This window comes from Peromyscus leucopus, chromosome 17 (assembly GCF_004664715.2).
Source record: "Peromyscus leucopus breed LL Stock chromosome 17, UCI_PerLeu_2.1, whole genome shotgun sequence".
NCBI classification, from domain to species: domain Eukaryota; kingdom Metazoa; phylum Chordata; class Mammalia; order Rodentia; family Cricetidae; genus Peromyscus; species Peromyscus leucopus.
The window spans coordinates 51,667,874-51,685,477 of NC_051077.1; the positions used below are offsets into that span (position 1 = coordinate 51,667,874).

The 17,604-nt window shown below is 35.2% G+C and overlaps 1 protein-coding gene across 1 annotated transcript; it reads right to left on the reverse strand.

Annotated features, from left to right (window-relative positions):
- Nucleotides 1-12,284: 12,284 nt before the first annotated feature.
- Nucleotides 12,285-13,223, reverse strand: LOC114703135 (olfactory receptor 7E24-like). Its single transcript, XM_028883875.1, has one exon. The coding sequence runs from the start codon at nt 13,170-13,172 to the stop codon at nt 12,285-12,287; it is 888 nt and encodes a 295-aa protein (XP_028739708.1). The 5' UTR covers nt 13,173-13,223.
- Nucleotides 13,224-17,604: the final 4,381 nt, after the last annotated feature.

Below are 17,604 nucleotides of genomic sequence, written 5' to 3' on the forward strand. Positions count from 1 at the left end.
TTCCTAAGAGCTTGGTTCAGTTGTCTCTGTAGATTTGCCCATTATGATCTTGACCCCCCTTGCTCATATAATCCCTCTTCCCTCTCTTCAGCTGAACTCCCAGAGCTCAGCCTGATACTTGGCTATGGATCTCTGCATCTGTTTCCATCAGCTACTAGATGAAGGCTCCATGATGACAGTTAGGGTATTCACCAATCTGATAAGTGGGGTAGGCCAGTTCAGGAACCCCCTTCCACTATTGCTAGTAGTCTAAGCTGGAATCATCCTTGTGTATGCCAGGGAGTTTCTCTAGCACCACATTTCTCCCAACCCTATAATGTCTCCCTCTCTCAAGATAAGTCTTTCATTGCTATTCACTCTGTCCCTTCCCCAGCTCTACTATCTTGTTCCTTCATGTTCTCATCCCCTATCCCCTCCCCTCTATTGTCCCCCCTCACCCCCTATTTACTCATGTAGATCTCATGAATTTTCCCCTTCTAAGGCAATCCATGCCTCTCTCTTAGGGTCCTCCTCTTTAGCTAGTTCTCTGGAGCTGTGGGTTGTAGTCTGGTTATCCTTTGCTTTACATCTAGTATCCACTTATGAGTGAGTACATACCATGTTTGTCCTTCTGAGTCTGGGTTACCTCACTCAGGATGATATTTTCTACTTCCATCCATTAGGGAACTTCCAGCAGTGATTTGGAAAGCCAGATTGGCCTGCATGACTATAATGATCTGTTATAAAATGTGAGAGACCGCAGATGACAGATTATGTTACCATTCGCAGAAAAACTATGAATCACAACTGATGAATAAAAAATTTCCTGTTTAAAACTAAATTTAATTAATTTGTATCATCAAATCTTACTTCACAGAAGGCAATGAAAGGAAAAACATAAGTCTGAAGAATATATTAATTATGCCTAGAAAGACAAAAGGAATAGATATTCCCAGAACAGTTTACCAAGGAAAGGAGAAATATCCACATCACAACAATAAGATAATAGGAATTAGTAGTCACTAATTCATAACTCTTCATATTAATATTCTATATTCCAAAATAAAAATATACAAATGAACTCACTGGATTGGAAAACAGGGTCCATCTTTCTGCAAATATTCAAGAAAATTACCTTACTTTCAGATAAAAGGATAGGAAAGATATCCCACAGAAATAGAACCAAGAACAGGCTATTTGAATATCTCACAAAAGAGACATCAAACAACAAATAATCTGAAAGGACCCTACATTCCAGTTAAAGAAAAAAATCTACCAAGTATTTATTAAAAGTTTAAACACTTTGTAGCAAAAAATGGCATGCAATTAAACAGAATAAAAAGTTCCATAGCTAAAATAACATAATACCCTTACACAGTGATTTTGGGGGACATTACCACACTACCACCAATAGACATGTCATCTCAAGGCAAAAATTAAACAGAAAAACACTGGAGTTACATAACTCCATAAATGAAATGGACCTAGCAGACATCTATACAACATTCCACATAAACACTAAAGAATTTACTTTCTTTTTAGCATCCAATGGAAGTTTCTTCAAAATAAACCATATATCAGGACACAAATAAGCCTTAAAAAGTATAAGAAAGTTGAAATAATTTCCTAAATCCTATCTGACCACCATGGATGAAAAGTGGATATCAATAAAATAGATACTGCAGAAAGTATGCAAACTCAAGGAATCTGAACAACTCACTACTCACAGAAAATTGAATAAGAAGGAAAATTGGGGGAAAAACATAAAATCATGTTGAACTGAATGAAAATGCAAACACAGTAAACTCAATGACCTGTGGCACAATACAGGCAGTTTTAATAGGCATGTCCATAGCAATAAATGCTACATCAAAAACCTGGTGTGATGTCATTTTACTAACTTAATGGCATTTGAAAGTGCTAAAATTATTAAGAAGAAACAATACCCACAAAGAGAAGAGAGGAAGAAATTAGAAAGATCAGGACTAAAATAAACAAAATAGAAATAAATAACAAGGAATCAATAATTCTTGATTCTCTGATTCTCTGAGAAAAACCAATCTGATTGACAAACCTTTGGCTGAATTAATAAAAAATGGAGAATGAAGATACCTGTTGCTAAAATTAAAGATGAAAATGGAAACACAATGAATATGAGAATTTTCAGATGATTTTAAGAACATAATTAAAAACCTGTACTCAAGTAAATAGTAAAACCTATAAAAATGAATTTATTGGTATATACAAATTACCAAAGTTAAATCAAGGTGAGATAAACAATTTGAACAAACCTATAACCGTTAATTCAGTAGAATTAGTAATCAAAAATCTCCTAACCATAAAAAGCTTAAAGCCAAATGGATTTAGCTTAAAATTTTGACAAAATTTAGGAAAAACTAAAACCAATATTCTAAGAAAATTTTCTGCAAAATAGAAAGTGAAAGAATGTTTCCTATTTTTTTTCTGGAGACCACTATTATCCTGATACCAAAACCAAGTAAATTTCAAACAAAAAGGAAAAGTTTTGACCAATATTTCTTATGAACATAGATATAAAATTTCTTAATAAAATATTTGCCAACAGAACTCAAGATGCAGTTGTTGGGAAGAACTATGAATAGGAATCTAATCCCCAGAACTAAGGCCAAGAACTGATGACTAACATGCCATAAAACTATGAAATTTAATGGACAGCCACATGTCAAAGAATAAAAATAAATCCAAATCTTTATCTAACTCAACTCTAAATGGACCCAGGATTATACATGAGATCAGATATCCTGAACTAGAGAGAAGAGAAAGTAATGAATAGACCTGCCCTCCTTGGCTCAGGAAATAACATTCTGAACAAGACAGTATTAAAATCACAATTAGTAAATAGAAATTCATGAAGCTAAATCCTTCAGTACAGAAAAGGATAGAGTCATTCAAGGAAACCGACAGCCTACAGGATGAGAAAATATCTTTACCTGTTATTTATCTCAATGAGAGTTCATAACTAGTCTATATGAAAGAGTTACAAAATTGATAGCCAAGTAAACAAACATACCAGTTAAAATTGGGGCATAGAACTGAACGAGTTCCTAAAAATGAAACTAAAATGGCTGAGAAATACTAAAAAATGCTTTTGTGTTGACTACCCACTCTTGGACACAGAACCTGCTTTGAAGTATACATATGTTCATATACACAATGAAACTCTATTATAGAAAACTTAAGAGTTGGCAGAGACAAAAGAATATAATTAAAATGTATAATATGAATATCATATTTTAAAGAAAATTTTATTTTAGTTAAAAAATACAGATTTTAGCAATGAAAAAGTGTTCAAATCCTTAGCTATTGTAGAAATTAAAGTTAAACTACATAGAAGCTTCATATTTTCCTAGTGAAAATGTCCAAGATAAATAAAACAAACAACAATACATGCTGGAGAAGATAGAGAAAAAGAAAAAATGATTTATTGTTGCTGAGAGTAAACAAAAATTATGGAATTCAATGCAGGGGTTCCTATGGAAGCTGAGAATTGATCTTCCTCCAGATACAGTTATACAACTCTTGACTGTGAAGGACTGAAGGACTCTCTCTCTTATTATAGAGGTATTGCTAATCTAATGTTCATTATTCTTTGTTCCTAAGAATCAAAACTGGAAACAGCCTAAAACTCTATCAACTGATAAATGAATAATGAAAGTGTGATAGATTTGCATAAGGTAATATTATTCAGCTACCAAGAATAAACAATAAACACGAGTGAGGAAACCAAGTTCCCAAAAGAAAACTATTTCATATTTTTTCTTATATGTGTATATTAATTTTAATCCCTTGATATAGACGTTTCAGTCAGAATAACCACAGAGGTTAAGGAGCTAGTAAGAGACCAGGAGAATAAAAGGATATTTCAAGGAAGGAGCAGTATAAAACACTGTTATAAATGAACAAATTTAGACCAGGCAAATTAAATGGGTTGGGAGGGAAGAGGACAAGCTAAATGAAGGAAAATGGATAGGTACAACTAACACTAAAGGGTGTTTAAAATTCCACAGGGAAACCAAATACTGAAGAAGATTCCTAAAATATGCACACATATAGACTTCATTTAAGTGGAGTATTCATATAGTGAGAGAGACAATATCCCAACTATACATCTTATACCATCAGTAAAAAGTTTTTAGCACCAGTTATTGGCAACATCCTGTTGAATAATTGGCCAAAATGCATGCTGTAGACATACTCCATATCACAGGAATTTGCCAAGGATTTTTGCAACCTGTTGGCAAAGTCTTATCTTTGAATACACAGTTTATTTATGTCATACAACATAGAGAAACCAAAATGATGCTCACACAGAAATATCATCCCTACCAACTAGCATTCATGATGCTGGAAGATACTTTGTACTATAATCCTTAATAAACACCACGATACAAATTCTGTGACCTCAAATAGTGGTCTATTTGAAAGACATACCATTGTAACAGTGACACAGATATTTTTTGAGTAGCTAACCAATTTTTAAAAGATTTAAGACCAATTCCTTGAGTGGAAACCATATCTGGCATGGCTAAAGTGACCAAGAAGGTGAGAGTTGATTAAGTCACGAGCTTTAGGGGAAAACCTACTACTCTCATTCTGCTATAGGAACATAGCAAGAGAATGACTCCAAATAAGATATTGCTATACACATATACGAGAGCATCACTCAAGTCTCATCAAACAATCTCCTTCTAACAGTAGAAACTAACTGCTGCCCAGATTCAAAATAAGACAATGTGCTGAGATGGGAGACTTTGGAGCACTCAGTCCTAATGTCTTTGAACTGTCTTTCTCAAACCCCTCCCCTCAAGTTTCAGAAATCTATGCAGACAAAGAGGTGGAAAGATAGTATAAGCCAGAAGTAGTAGACAACTCCAAGAAACAGTGCCTTCCAGATACAACAGGATTAATAAATATATTAACTCACAGAGATGTTTGTAGTAATATAAAACCCGCACAGGTTTAAATCAGACAAAACACCATCATTAAAAATGAGAGGTTGGCACAAGGACCCACTCCTAACCAAGAAGGTATTTGCAATTGTTACCTGCTGGAAAATGGAAAATCATTTTTCTCCAATGGAGTATCACTGTGTATATCAACCACACTCCAGGTCAGGCCTCATGTCCAAGAGTAGTTGGCCAACACACAAAAGAATTCATATTTGTGTGCATGTATTTGTTTTGGTTATAATTTTGTTCCACTGGTTTTCTTTACTTTTAAAATTTTGTTTCTTTGTTTTGAGTTTTGGGTTTTGTCACTGTTTTTTTTTTGGTGGGGAGAAGAGAAAGAGAAAGAATGTGAATTTGGATGTAAAAGATGTAAAGAAGCTATAGGAAGAATTGGGGGACTGAAAAAATATAATCAAAATACAATTAATATTTAATAATTTTAATGTAATACACTGTGAAGCAATAAGAAATGAACACTTATACATAAATCAACAATGTGAATAAAGTACAATTTAATACTCTAAAAAATATGTTTCCCTAGGCAGAAACAAAATTATATAGTGGTAAAAGTATAAACTGACTAAGTTAATATAGTGAAATTAATCTGATAAAAATTAAGACTTTCTTAAAAGCTTATAAAGGATATGGTTATGTCTATTTTTCAACTTGTAGTTTGAGGAGTTATGATTAACATATATTAAAATAGAGAAAATGTGATGTTATTTCACTCTACTTAAAATTTCACATTTATCCCTCACTTCAAAATCCAATATTTAACAACATTTATCACATTTAGTATACACAAAATGTCAGGGAACATTTTCAGATCCTTGACCAAAAAAATTAAATTTTTGCCTGTGTAAAATACTATTTTGATAATGAACGTGAAATCATGTATGTAAATTATCCAGAAGAAATGAATTGAATTAGCATATTATAAATTAGAATGAGTATGTATGATCAACTCAGTTGTGGAAGAATGTGCATAATCAATGATGAAACAGTTTATACCATCCATATAAAATTCATGATATAGAAACATAGGGATTCTGTATATGTACAAAAGTGTGATATTTTGTTATATAACAGTACATGAAATAGTGGCATTGACAGAATAATCCTACTTACTGATGCATTTAAATTTATGTGAAGAAAAACAAAGAGAAAAAATGCCCACATGTTAATTGGTGTGGTAAGGTGTAATTTATCGTTACATGAACCAGCTACTAGATTAGGATGAATTACAAACAACATGTATATTTTCTGGTAAAATTCTAATTGCAATAATTTCCATGAAAATATTTTCCTTGTGGAACTATTACCCCTCATGAAGTTAGGAATATGAAATCATACCCTGAAGTGTTTAAAATCAGTGATTGGTGCATTGGCAACCATGGATATGAAATGGTTGTAAAATTCCTCTGTTCGCTCTCCATGCACCATAAGAAGGTACATAAGAAGAGAGCCACTTACTTAGGCACATTACTCCCTGCGATGATGGGAATGGAGGACAGAAGAGAAAAGGAGCTATATGAAGCTTCACTTCATCTACCATAAAAATATGTCAAAACTTCAACTCAACATGAAAGCTCCAGTGGATGCTGGGGAAAACCTATTCTATAACCACTAATCTCTAACAAGTATTAGCACGTTGTTCAAATTCTAAAACCTTTTAAAGTAGGATTCATCTTTGATGGTTTATGTTCATCTTCCCTTTTTATTATTGTTTCTTTTATATTTGAGATTATCATGTAATTATTCATTTACCTTTTCTTCTCCCAAACGCTCCACTATCCTCCTCTTACTCTCTTTGAAATTCATGAAGTCTTTATTAACTAATTTTTAAATTTGTAAATACATTATTAATTTCTAAATATGTAAATATATAAAGAAAACCTGCTCAGCATGTATAATGTTACTTACACATAGGCTTTTGGGGCAGACAATTTTGTATTGGCAACTGGTGTGTGCTTCATCATTCTTACTGAATTTTAGTGTGCATCTGGTCATGTAAATTTAACCATCAAAGATATCTCCTTATTCAGCATATTCAAGTACTCCCCATTCTCCACTGCCAATCATGTGATTTCTGATCATGCAATTAGTTTTATCCATGAAACAATTCAGTCTCATTATAGTATATCAATATTGCTGTGATTTTTGAAAACTATTTCTCTATCATTTGACCCACTATTCCAAACCATGGGTTTTTCTGTGACTTTTATATTAGCCCAGGTAGGTTTAGAGTTGAAAACAATTTTTCAATGAGGGAAACTCAGCTTGATTGCCTATACACAAAAAGGGGACTCTTTAGAATTCTCTTTAGTTGTATTTATAAGAACTGTCATGAATGAGAATTTTCACTGCATTCACCCAGAAGTTCAGGTTAGACCTTCTGAAATATAAATACTGAATAGTTTAGACTTCATATTAAGATGAAGTGATAAGCAGAAATAATTATAATCCAAGTATTTATAGTGAAAATAGTGATAATGCCATATAGATCAATTTACTAGGATACAGGAAAATAGAATAAATGTAGCATAAGTGTCAGATAGTAAAGCAAAACAAAAACATAAATATAGGAAAATAAATACAGATTCTTGGAATAGTGGCAATAATTTCCCAATGATTATCACACTTCTCTATTCTTCAATAATGACTGTTGAGCAAAAGCTGTATCTGGGGAATTTTATGCTTTCAGAGAAGTACAACTATGTCGATGAAATTGCCTCACTATCTTCTTCATTTATTTATGACCTAAAATACTGAGTAATACCAGGTATTGATTAAAACACACACACACACACACACACACACACACACACACACACACACACACGCACATACACACACACACACACATTATTTTTTAAATCCAATGTCTTAAGGAATGGGTAACATATTGCAGAGATTGGTGGAAAGGAGCATATTTGAGTCATTAAATATCTACCTAAGAATTCTGCCCAGTCAGATGGGAATTATGGTGATATTTTATTTGTGCTGAAATGTGATTTTATTTGTATGTTAATAAATAAAGTTGCCTGGGGGTCAGAGCTAATAGCAAGCCATTTAGCAGAAGTCTGGCAGTGGTAGTATTCACCCTTAATCTGATCACATGGCAGGCAGAGTCTGTGTGTTCAAGGACATAGCCAGCTTGGTGACACACACCTTTAATCCAAGTACCAACCATAGAGACCTGGAGGTCTGTATAGACAGGCAGTAACGAAGAAGTCATGTGGTTGGGTTTAGAACCAATGAGAAGGCAGAACAGAAAGGCAATAAAAATACAGACACACAGGAAGTAGGTCTCTTTTCTCAGGGGACAGATGGCAGCAGCTGGTAAGATAAAGGCTATTCGCTAGTGCTCTGACCTCTTGGGCTTTTAACTCTTTATTTGGCTCTGTGTTTCTTATTTAATAAGACTGTTTAGAATTACATCTACAGGGGATAAAATTTCTATTTTGTGCATATGCTGGTATGTAAAAGCTGAAGGAAGGAACTTTAGGAGAGATTAGAAGGGCTACTTTTCTGAAGTCTCTTAATGATCAGTTCATGACTGTCAGTTGAATAGTATTTCTGTGTGAGATCACAGGACCAGAGAAAGGTAATCTATCATCTAGAGAAAGGTAATCTATCTAGAGAAAGGTAATCCATCTAGAGAAGAGTAATCTATCTAGAGAAAGGTAATCTATCATCTAGAGAAAGGTAATCTATCTAGAGAAAGGTAATCTATCATCTAGAGAAAGGTATTCTATCATCTAGAGAAAGGTAATCTATCTAGAGAAAGGTAATCTATCCAGAGAAAGGTAATTTATCATCTAGAGAAGGGTAATCTATCTAGAGAAGGGTAATCTATCTAGAGAAAGGTAATCTATCTAGAGAAAGGTAATCTATCTAGAGAAAGGTAATCTATCATGGAGCAATGTTGAGCTTGCTGTGTCTCCACTTGTGTCATTGCAGATGTCATCCGGAAGGTTTGGGGCAGAGGAAACTCCCTTTTCACTTACTTGATGATTTTCAAAATGGTGTTTCTGAGAGTAACAAGTCACAAGATGCAAAGAGTGTCTGCCTCTGTTCTCTGAAACCTCACATCAATGGTTAATAATAACAAATAAGCAGAAAAATAAGAAAGAACCAAGGTATTCACTGTACATTAGGAATTTCATTAACACAGCTTTCCTCTTGGGATTTGGGTTCAAGTAAAGAGCAAAAATACAAACTTCTCTCATGTCCAAACTGTGATTTACTTTCCAAAACCATTTGGTTTCTATCCATTGGCCAAAGAAAAGGGGAATGTTCATAAGCAAGAGGAGAAAAATGAAAATTTCCATATATCCATGTCTGTGAGAACAGAGTTGCTGCATTGTCATTAATGCACATCACATGTCATCACATGTCACCTATGTATGAAAGCATAGATGCCTATTTTATTACTGACATTTAACATAGAGGGCACTTTTATCCACAGATTCCTTTCTGTTCAGCTGGTATGACAGTCTCTAGAGAAATCAGGAATATTCAGGCCTGGATCTTTGAATTTGAGGACCTCATTCTAGTGAGAAACAGAGGTTGAAATACATATTATGAAGATAATCTTCTGCTGCTGGTGTTAGCCTCTATATAATCTATAACTGTCTGTTACATCATTTTCTCTGGTGTAGTTGCAGAAAATGTCTCTATTTTTTTTCTTTACAAGCATCCAGTTAATGTCTTTCAGTAAAAGAAGAATCTTAGTAATGTTTTGTGTTGACTTTTGTATTCTGTTATAATCACAGTGTAAAGTTAATGAGCAAGATATTTAGTTCTGCTATTGTGGGTGTCTTTCAGCTTGCAAGTAGTAGGTTGTACTTCCAGGAAGTTTTCCACTAACATGCCGAAACACCAGTGGTATTATGTAACTGTAGGCTCTTCCTTCCTTCAGGCTCCAATGACTCTCTCTAAAGTCTATCGCTCAAAACATAGTTCCAGACATAGAACACTGCACATGTTTACTTCAAATGTTTTCTTATCTAGTTAAATGTATTTTTCAGACTGTATCTCAGAATATAACCCATTGATTCTTGCCCTGTTTTGTCAGAGTATGCTGTGGGGGCCATTGGTAACTTAAGCATAGGTTTGCCCTTAAGTTATAATCCATCACTCTCTGCATGTTGAATTTGATTATAAACTCTCAAACCTTTTGGAAAGTAATCCATATTTACCAATAATCAAAGAATACAATTTATAGATTATTATGTCAAGCAGTCCAGAGAAGAATGCAAATAAAAAATTGTTATCTGAGTGTTTACTTTTGTTTTAATTGGTTGACATAGGTAGCTAATTCTTCCAATCTTCCTTTTTTTTGTTTGGTATTTTAAGACATTAAAATCTCTTTGTAATTGTCCTAGCTGTCTTGGAACTCAATTTGTATACCAGGCTGGCCTCTTACTCATAGAGGTCCCCCTGCCTTTGTCTCCTGGGTGTTAGAATTAAAGGCATGCATCACCAAGTCTGGCTAATTCTCATCTTTTAATGGTCCATTTCCCACTACTATAAATAAACATGAAAGGTAGATGGTATGTATAGAAAATGAGTTTATTTGGCATCAGTGTTACATCACTCTCTCTGTCAAGGAACAAACGAAAATGGATTACAGTGCAGTAGACACACATGAGATGGAGAATACATGGCAAGACAAGAATTTGCAGAGTTTGAGGGAGATAATTCTGTCACGTCCTATTACACTTGAGGCAGAGTATCATCACTGAAACATCAGTTGGATACTCTATAAGGATGCATGTTAACAACAGGATTTATTTAGTATAAATCAAAAATCTATTCATCACAGAGAAACCCAAAGTGTATCTTTATAATCATGTTATGAGTCATAAGCCAATTATTCTAAATATATCCAGTGAAATCTATACATTTTCAAAGGTAGAACTGAATCAAGCAGTTAGATATATAGTGACTGCTACATAGTCAGAAAATGAACGGAAAATTTTAGTCACAGATATATTATAGTAAGGTCTCTAAATCATTCTGGTCTTCAACTTATGAAGAATTATCAAACTATTTTTAAGGTTTAAGGAAGACAGCTGTCCTCTTTTAAAAATATATAAATGTATTTGTTTGTGTATGTTAGTGTTTTACCTCTATGTACATTTGTGTGCCATATGCATGCAGCATATTCAGAAGCAAGCAGAGGACACCAGATCCCCATCAACTGGAGTTATAGATAGTTTTGAGCCACCATCTGAGTGCTGTTAGTAGAACCCAGGTCCTTTGCAGGAACAGCAAGTATTGTTAACCACTGAGATATCTCTCTTGCTCTTAACTAAATTTTGAAGATGATAGGATTTAGTGGTAACAAGCAGCAGTAAGTGACAAAACAAAGTGGAAAGTGAAAAAATGATTTAATATGTCCTGATGTGCACCAAAATATAATGAGAAGTGAAATATAACAGAGAAGTGAAATTGGAGAGAAGAAAATATTCAACTTGAAAAAAGATGTAAACTGTGATGAATATGATGCTGAAGGGAGTTTTGTTTAATGGCCAGATTGCAAGAAAGAGTCCACTTCCTGCTGTAATAACTTGGTTCATAATGAACACATTTGAACATAAAAAATTAGAACAGGCATTTGGACTATGTATATGACTTGTTATAATTCTCACTGTAGAGGGGTTTATATGAATCAGACACTGGTATGAGATTCATTCATCAGTATTTTTAAAGGTTCTCTGATAATTCAAATGAAATTCAAAGTTGAGGACAAGTGATAAACTCCAGATTCATAAAAATACATCCTATATAGAAAGTAGTGGTGGGACTATAAAATCAGCTCTGCCATTAAGTGCTTTTGTAGCTTGTTCAGAGGACCCCCATTCACTTACTATCATGCATACTCGGCAGCATAAAACTGACTCTATAGAGGATCTGATACCCTCTTCTGACACCTCAATGATGCCTCTGTTAACCTCCACACTTACATTGTACACAGTCACAGATAAACATATAAAAATAAATATTATAAAAGCTGCAATTTTTAATTAAAATCATATAAACTTGTGAATCGATGTGAATTTTAAATATAAATAATTATCCCAGTTGATAGATTGCTTAAAAATAGTGAATGCCTGGATATTATGAATTTAATAATGGTATTGCTGAAGAAAACAGGATTCATAAATACACACCAAATCCAATGAGGATATATCAATGAAGAAATAAAATCCTTCAAGATAGACAATATAGCACACAAAGCAAGAACTAGACTTGTACACAGGAGAGTTTTCAAATGTATACTAGGAAAATCAGCAATAGAAAATAAGATTAATTAGTTCTCAAGTGCAGCCTCCTCAAGGCACCTTTAATATCCCTGTTCCTAAGGCTATAGATGAATGGATTAAGCATGGGTGTGACCACAGTGTACATCACTTCAGCCATCAAATCCTTTCTGTGGGAAGATGACAGAGCTGAACTAAGATACACTCCAAGGCCTGTTCCATAAAATAGGCAAACTACTGACAGATGAGACACACAGGTAGAAAAAGCTTTAAACTTTGCCCCTGAAGATGAAATTCTAAGAATGGATGACACAATTTTATAGTAAGAGTAAAGGATCCCCAGGATCGGAAAAAATCCAAATACGGCATCAGTAAAATACTCAACAATGTCATTGATGAAATAATCATAACAGGTCAGATTAAGAAGTTTAGAAGGATCACAAAAGAAATTGGCAATTTCCACATCCTTGAAATTTGGGTTTTGTATGATAACCAAATTGTGCAGCTGGGAGTCCAGAAAACTAACCAAAAATGAACTCAAAACCAATAAGACACAGAGCTGAGGGGTCATCAGGATTGGATAATGGAGAGGATGGCAGATGGCTACAAACCTGTCATAAGCCATCACAACCAGTAGCATGTCATCTACACAACCAAAAAAGGCAAACACAGACATCTGAGTCAGGCATGCCACATAGGATATGCTTCTTCTATGAGTCTGAATGTTCACAATCATCTTTGGGACTGTGGTAGAAATATATCCTATATCTGCCAAGGACAGGATGCACAGAAAGAAGTACATGGGTGTGTGTAGGTGAGGGTCATTGCTGACAGCCAGGACAATGATCAGGTTCCCAAGCACTGCAACCAGATACACGGATAAAAACAGTCCAAAGAGAACAGGTTCCAGTTCTGGGCTATCTGTGAGTCCCATGAGATAGAATTCTGAGACGAATGTTAAATTTTGTGGCTCTATATCCCGTGGACACCTTGTCAAAAGGAAATATTTATATATAAGAAAAAGGAAACACTTTTTTTGTTTGAATTCAGTAATCACAGTAATTACATTGTCTATTTTTAATTTTTATCTTGTTCTGTTTGGAGTTTAGAGAGAATCCTGAAATGTGATGAAGTTAACCTTGAAGTCAAATTGACACTCCTTTCTCAGACTCCCTAGTGCTGAGATTTGAGAAGTGTAGATATAGGCCCACACTGGTGTTTTGGTAGGAACCACTAATTAGATTTGGAAGGGTGTTTTAAAAAAGAGGACATAAAGTTTGGAGAGAGATGTATTGGTGAGGCACTAATGGAAATTCCAGGGGGAGTTAAGAATGGCTATTATCAGAAGACATCATGTACATATATGAAAATTTCAAAGAGTAAACCAAAAGTAAATTTAAAATGTCTCAGCACACTTGTCTATACAGACTTTAAGTATTCAGAATTTAAGCATTTTGTAGCTGACAAAACTTCATTTATATGCTGTTTTTACAATGATCCCTTTTATTGGTTGTTTCTGTTGTTCAAAAGAAAAAAAAGGAAAGAAAGAAAGAAAAAAGGAAGTAACCCACAAAAGTCAAACATGTCTTATGTTTAATTCAACAGGATATTTCAAATTTCCCTGGTTTCAGTGCTAGTATTAAACACTGAATTAAAGTTGATAGTCTTTTATGAAAATGCATTGATACACATCTGATATGTCTAGGTATTTTATCTTCTATTTTCTGATTTTCAGTCTATGGATATGAGTAAAACATATTCATTTTTTGTCTAAAATAAATTCATAATGATATATGCTTTATCAGATAAGAATATTATATAAACAATGTGAAAAACACACATAATCCAAGTAAAAAATCTCTACCTGTTAACACATTATTACATAATATTTGCATGTTTCATGAGTGATTTTATGTATGTTTGTGTTTGCATATGTGTGTAACATAAATATCCTAGTAAAGATCTTACATGATTTCCATATTGTTTTGTCAAATGTACATATTCATGAAACTGCATTGACTAAAAAGCATACTAAATTTTGAACTATTAAACAGTTAATACATATGAACTTGAGATCTTCATCAGTAAGCTTCTCTAATATGAGTGGAAAGAAAAAATTATATTAAAGTGTAACAACAGAAAAAATCCTTAAGATTCAAAATTCTCATGACTGGTATTTTTCATATTTGTTTTCTCTCACCCTACTGCACAAACAATTGCTTGATTTCATGATTACAAAATAGTGTTTCCAATAACCCTGCCACCATCATGAGATTTTTCTGCACTTACTGAGTTATGTGGTTTCTCTGCTGAGCCATAACCATGAAATACAAATTCACAGACACTTCCTTGCAAGGTGCTCACATAATACTGAAGCCAAACTTGGACTTCAGTTTTAAAATAAATACAATATCAAATGGTGATCTTACTGAGAAGTATGAAGTGACAAAATGATACAATTTTGAAGGTAAATACTTTTTGACACAAAATAGAAGGTCTGTAAATCAACCTGAATAATGACTAATATATATGGTTAAAAACTCAATGCACAGAGCTCATAATTAGACAAATTGGTATGTGATAGTCCAGTCTCCAGAGACTTCCTAATATTAACTGCAGAAAATCAGTGGTTTTGTCCCCTTAATCTGGGAAAACATTTCTATACATAACTGATATCTTATTTGCATGTATTTTCAAAGATCTATTTGCTATTCATTTCCATCTTATGATATATGCATGCATTATTAAAAACCTACTTTTCCTTTCTTTTTTTTTATTTTTCTCTATTAAGAAATTTTCTATTCACTCTGCATACCACCCACAGATCCCAGCTACTCCCTCCTCCCACTCCCAGGCCTCCCTCCCAAGCCACCCCACATACCCATATCCCCTAAATCAAGGTATCCCAAGGGGAGTCAGCAGAGCCTGGCACACTGAGCCTAGGCAAGTTCAAGCCCCTTCCCACTGCACCAAGGCTGCGCAAGGCGTCGCACCACAGGTCCCAGATTCCCAAAAGCCTGCTTATGTACCAGGTGCAGATCCTGATCCCCCTGCCTAGGTGCCCCCCTAAACAGTTCAAGCCAAAAACTGTCTTCCATACCCAGAGGGCCTAGTTCAGTCCCTTGGAGGCTCCACAACCACTAGTCTATAGTTCATGGGCTTCCACTAGTGTGGCCGGTCATCTCTGCATGTCTTCCCATCATGATCTCGACGTTCCCGGCCTGCAGAATCCCTCCTCTCTCTCATCAATTGGGTTCCCAGAGCTCAGCCTGGTGCCTGGCCGAGGATCTCTGCATCTGCCTCCATCAGTCACTGGACAAAGGCTCTATGATGACAGTTAGGGTATTCACTAGACCGGTCACCAGAGTAGACCAGTTCAGACACCCTCTGGACCACTGCCATAAGTCCAAGGTAGGGTCATCCTTGTGGGTTCCTGAGAGCCTCCCCAGCACCCTGCCTCTTCCTATTTCCATGATGTCCTCATCTATCATGGTATCTCCCTCCTTGCCCTTCCACTCTGTCTCTGTTACAGCTCGACTCTCCCATTTCCCTATATTCTCATCCCCCACTCCTCGCCCTCTGCCACCTATCTCCCCACACTCCCAGGGCTTGTAGATCTTATCTACTTCTACTTCACTGGGTCATCCACGAGTTCCTCCTAGGGTCTTTCCCTGTTAGCCAGCCTCTCTGGAGCTGTGGGTTACAGTCCAGCCATCCCTTCCCTCACATCTAGTATCCACCTATGAATGAGTACATACTATGTTTGTTCTTCTGAGTCTGGGTTACCTCACTCAGGATGATATTTTCTAGTTCTATCCATTTGCCTGCAAATTTCATGATATTGTTTTTTGCGGCTGAGTAGTACTCCATTGTGTATATGTGCGACATTTTCCTTATCCATTCTTCAGTAGAGGGGCATCCAGGTTGTTTCCAGGTTCTTGCTATTACAAATAATGCTGATATGAGCATAGTTGAGCATGTGTAATCATGATAAGATTGAGCATTCCTTGGGGATATGCCCAAGAGTGGTATAGCTGGATCTTGAGGAAGACTTATTCTCAATTTTCTGAGAAACCACCATAATGATTTCCAGAGTGGCTGTACAAGTTTGCATTCCCACCAACAGTGGAGGAGTGTTCCCTTTGCATCCTCTGTAACAGAGGCTGTCTTCAGTGTGTTTGATCTTAGCCATTCTGATAGGTGTAAGATGGTATCTCAGAGTTGTTTTGATTTGCATTTCCCTGATGACTAAGGATGTTGAGCAATTCCTTAAATGTCTTTCAGCCATTTGAGGTTCTTCTGTTGAGAATTCTCTATTAAGCTCCATAGCCCATTTTTAAATTGGATTGCTCAGTATTTTGAAGTCTAGCTTTTTGAGTTCTTTATATATTTTGGATATCAGCCCTCTGTCAGATGTGGGGTTGGTGAAGATCTTTTCCCCTTTGTAGGCTGTTGTTTTGTCTTATTGACCATGTCCTTTGCTTTACAAAAGCTTCTCAGTTTCAGGAGGTGCCATTTATAAATTGTTGCTCTCAGTGTCTGTGCTACTGGTGTTATATTTAGGAAGTGGTCTCCTGTGCCAATGAGTTCAAGACTACTTCCTCATTTCTCTTCTTTCATGTTCAGTGTAACTGGATTTATGTTGAGGTCTTTGATCTACTTGGACTTGAGTTTTGTGCATGGCAACAGATATGGATCTATTTGCAATCTTCTGCATGTTGATATCTAGTTATGCCAGCACCATTTGTTAAAGATGCTTTCTTTTATCCATGGTGCAGTTTTGGTTTCTTTGTCGAAAATCATATGTTCATAGATGTGGATTAATGTCAGGGTCTTCAATTTGATTCCATTGATCCACATGTCAGTTTTTATGCCAGTACCAAACTGTTTTTATTACTATAGTTCTATAGTAGAGGTCAGGGCTCATGATGCCTCCAGAGGTTGCTTTATTATACAGGATTCTTTTAGCTATCCTAGGTTTTTTGTTTTTCCATATAAAGTTAAGTATTATTATTTCCAAGTCTGTGAAGAATTGTGTTGGTATTTTGATGGGGATTGCGTTGAATCTGCAGATTGCTTTTGGTAAGATTGCCATTTTTACTATGTTTTCTACCTATCCATGAGCATGGGAGACCTTTCCATTTTATATTATCTTCTTTGATTTGTTTCTTCAGAGACTTAAAGTTTTTATCATACCTGCCTTTCACTTGCTTACTTAGAGTTACCCCAAGGTAGTTTATATTATTTGTGGCTATTATAAAGAGTGATGTTTCTCTGATTTCTTTCTCAGCCCATTTATCATCTGTATATAGGAGGGCTACTGATTTTTTGAGTTAATCTTGTATCTTGCCACCTTACTGAAGGAG

Bases quoted from the DNA above. Each gene is read 5' to 3' on its own strand.
- LOC114703135 (XM_028883875.1), bottom strand. From the start codon at position 13,172: ATGGGACTCACAGATAGCCCAGAACTGGAACCTGTTCTCTTTGGACTG.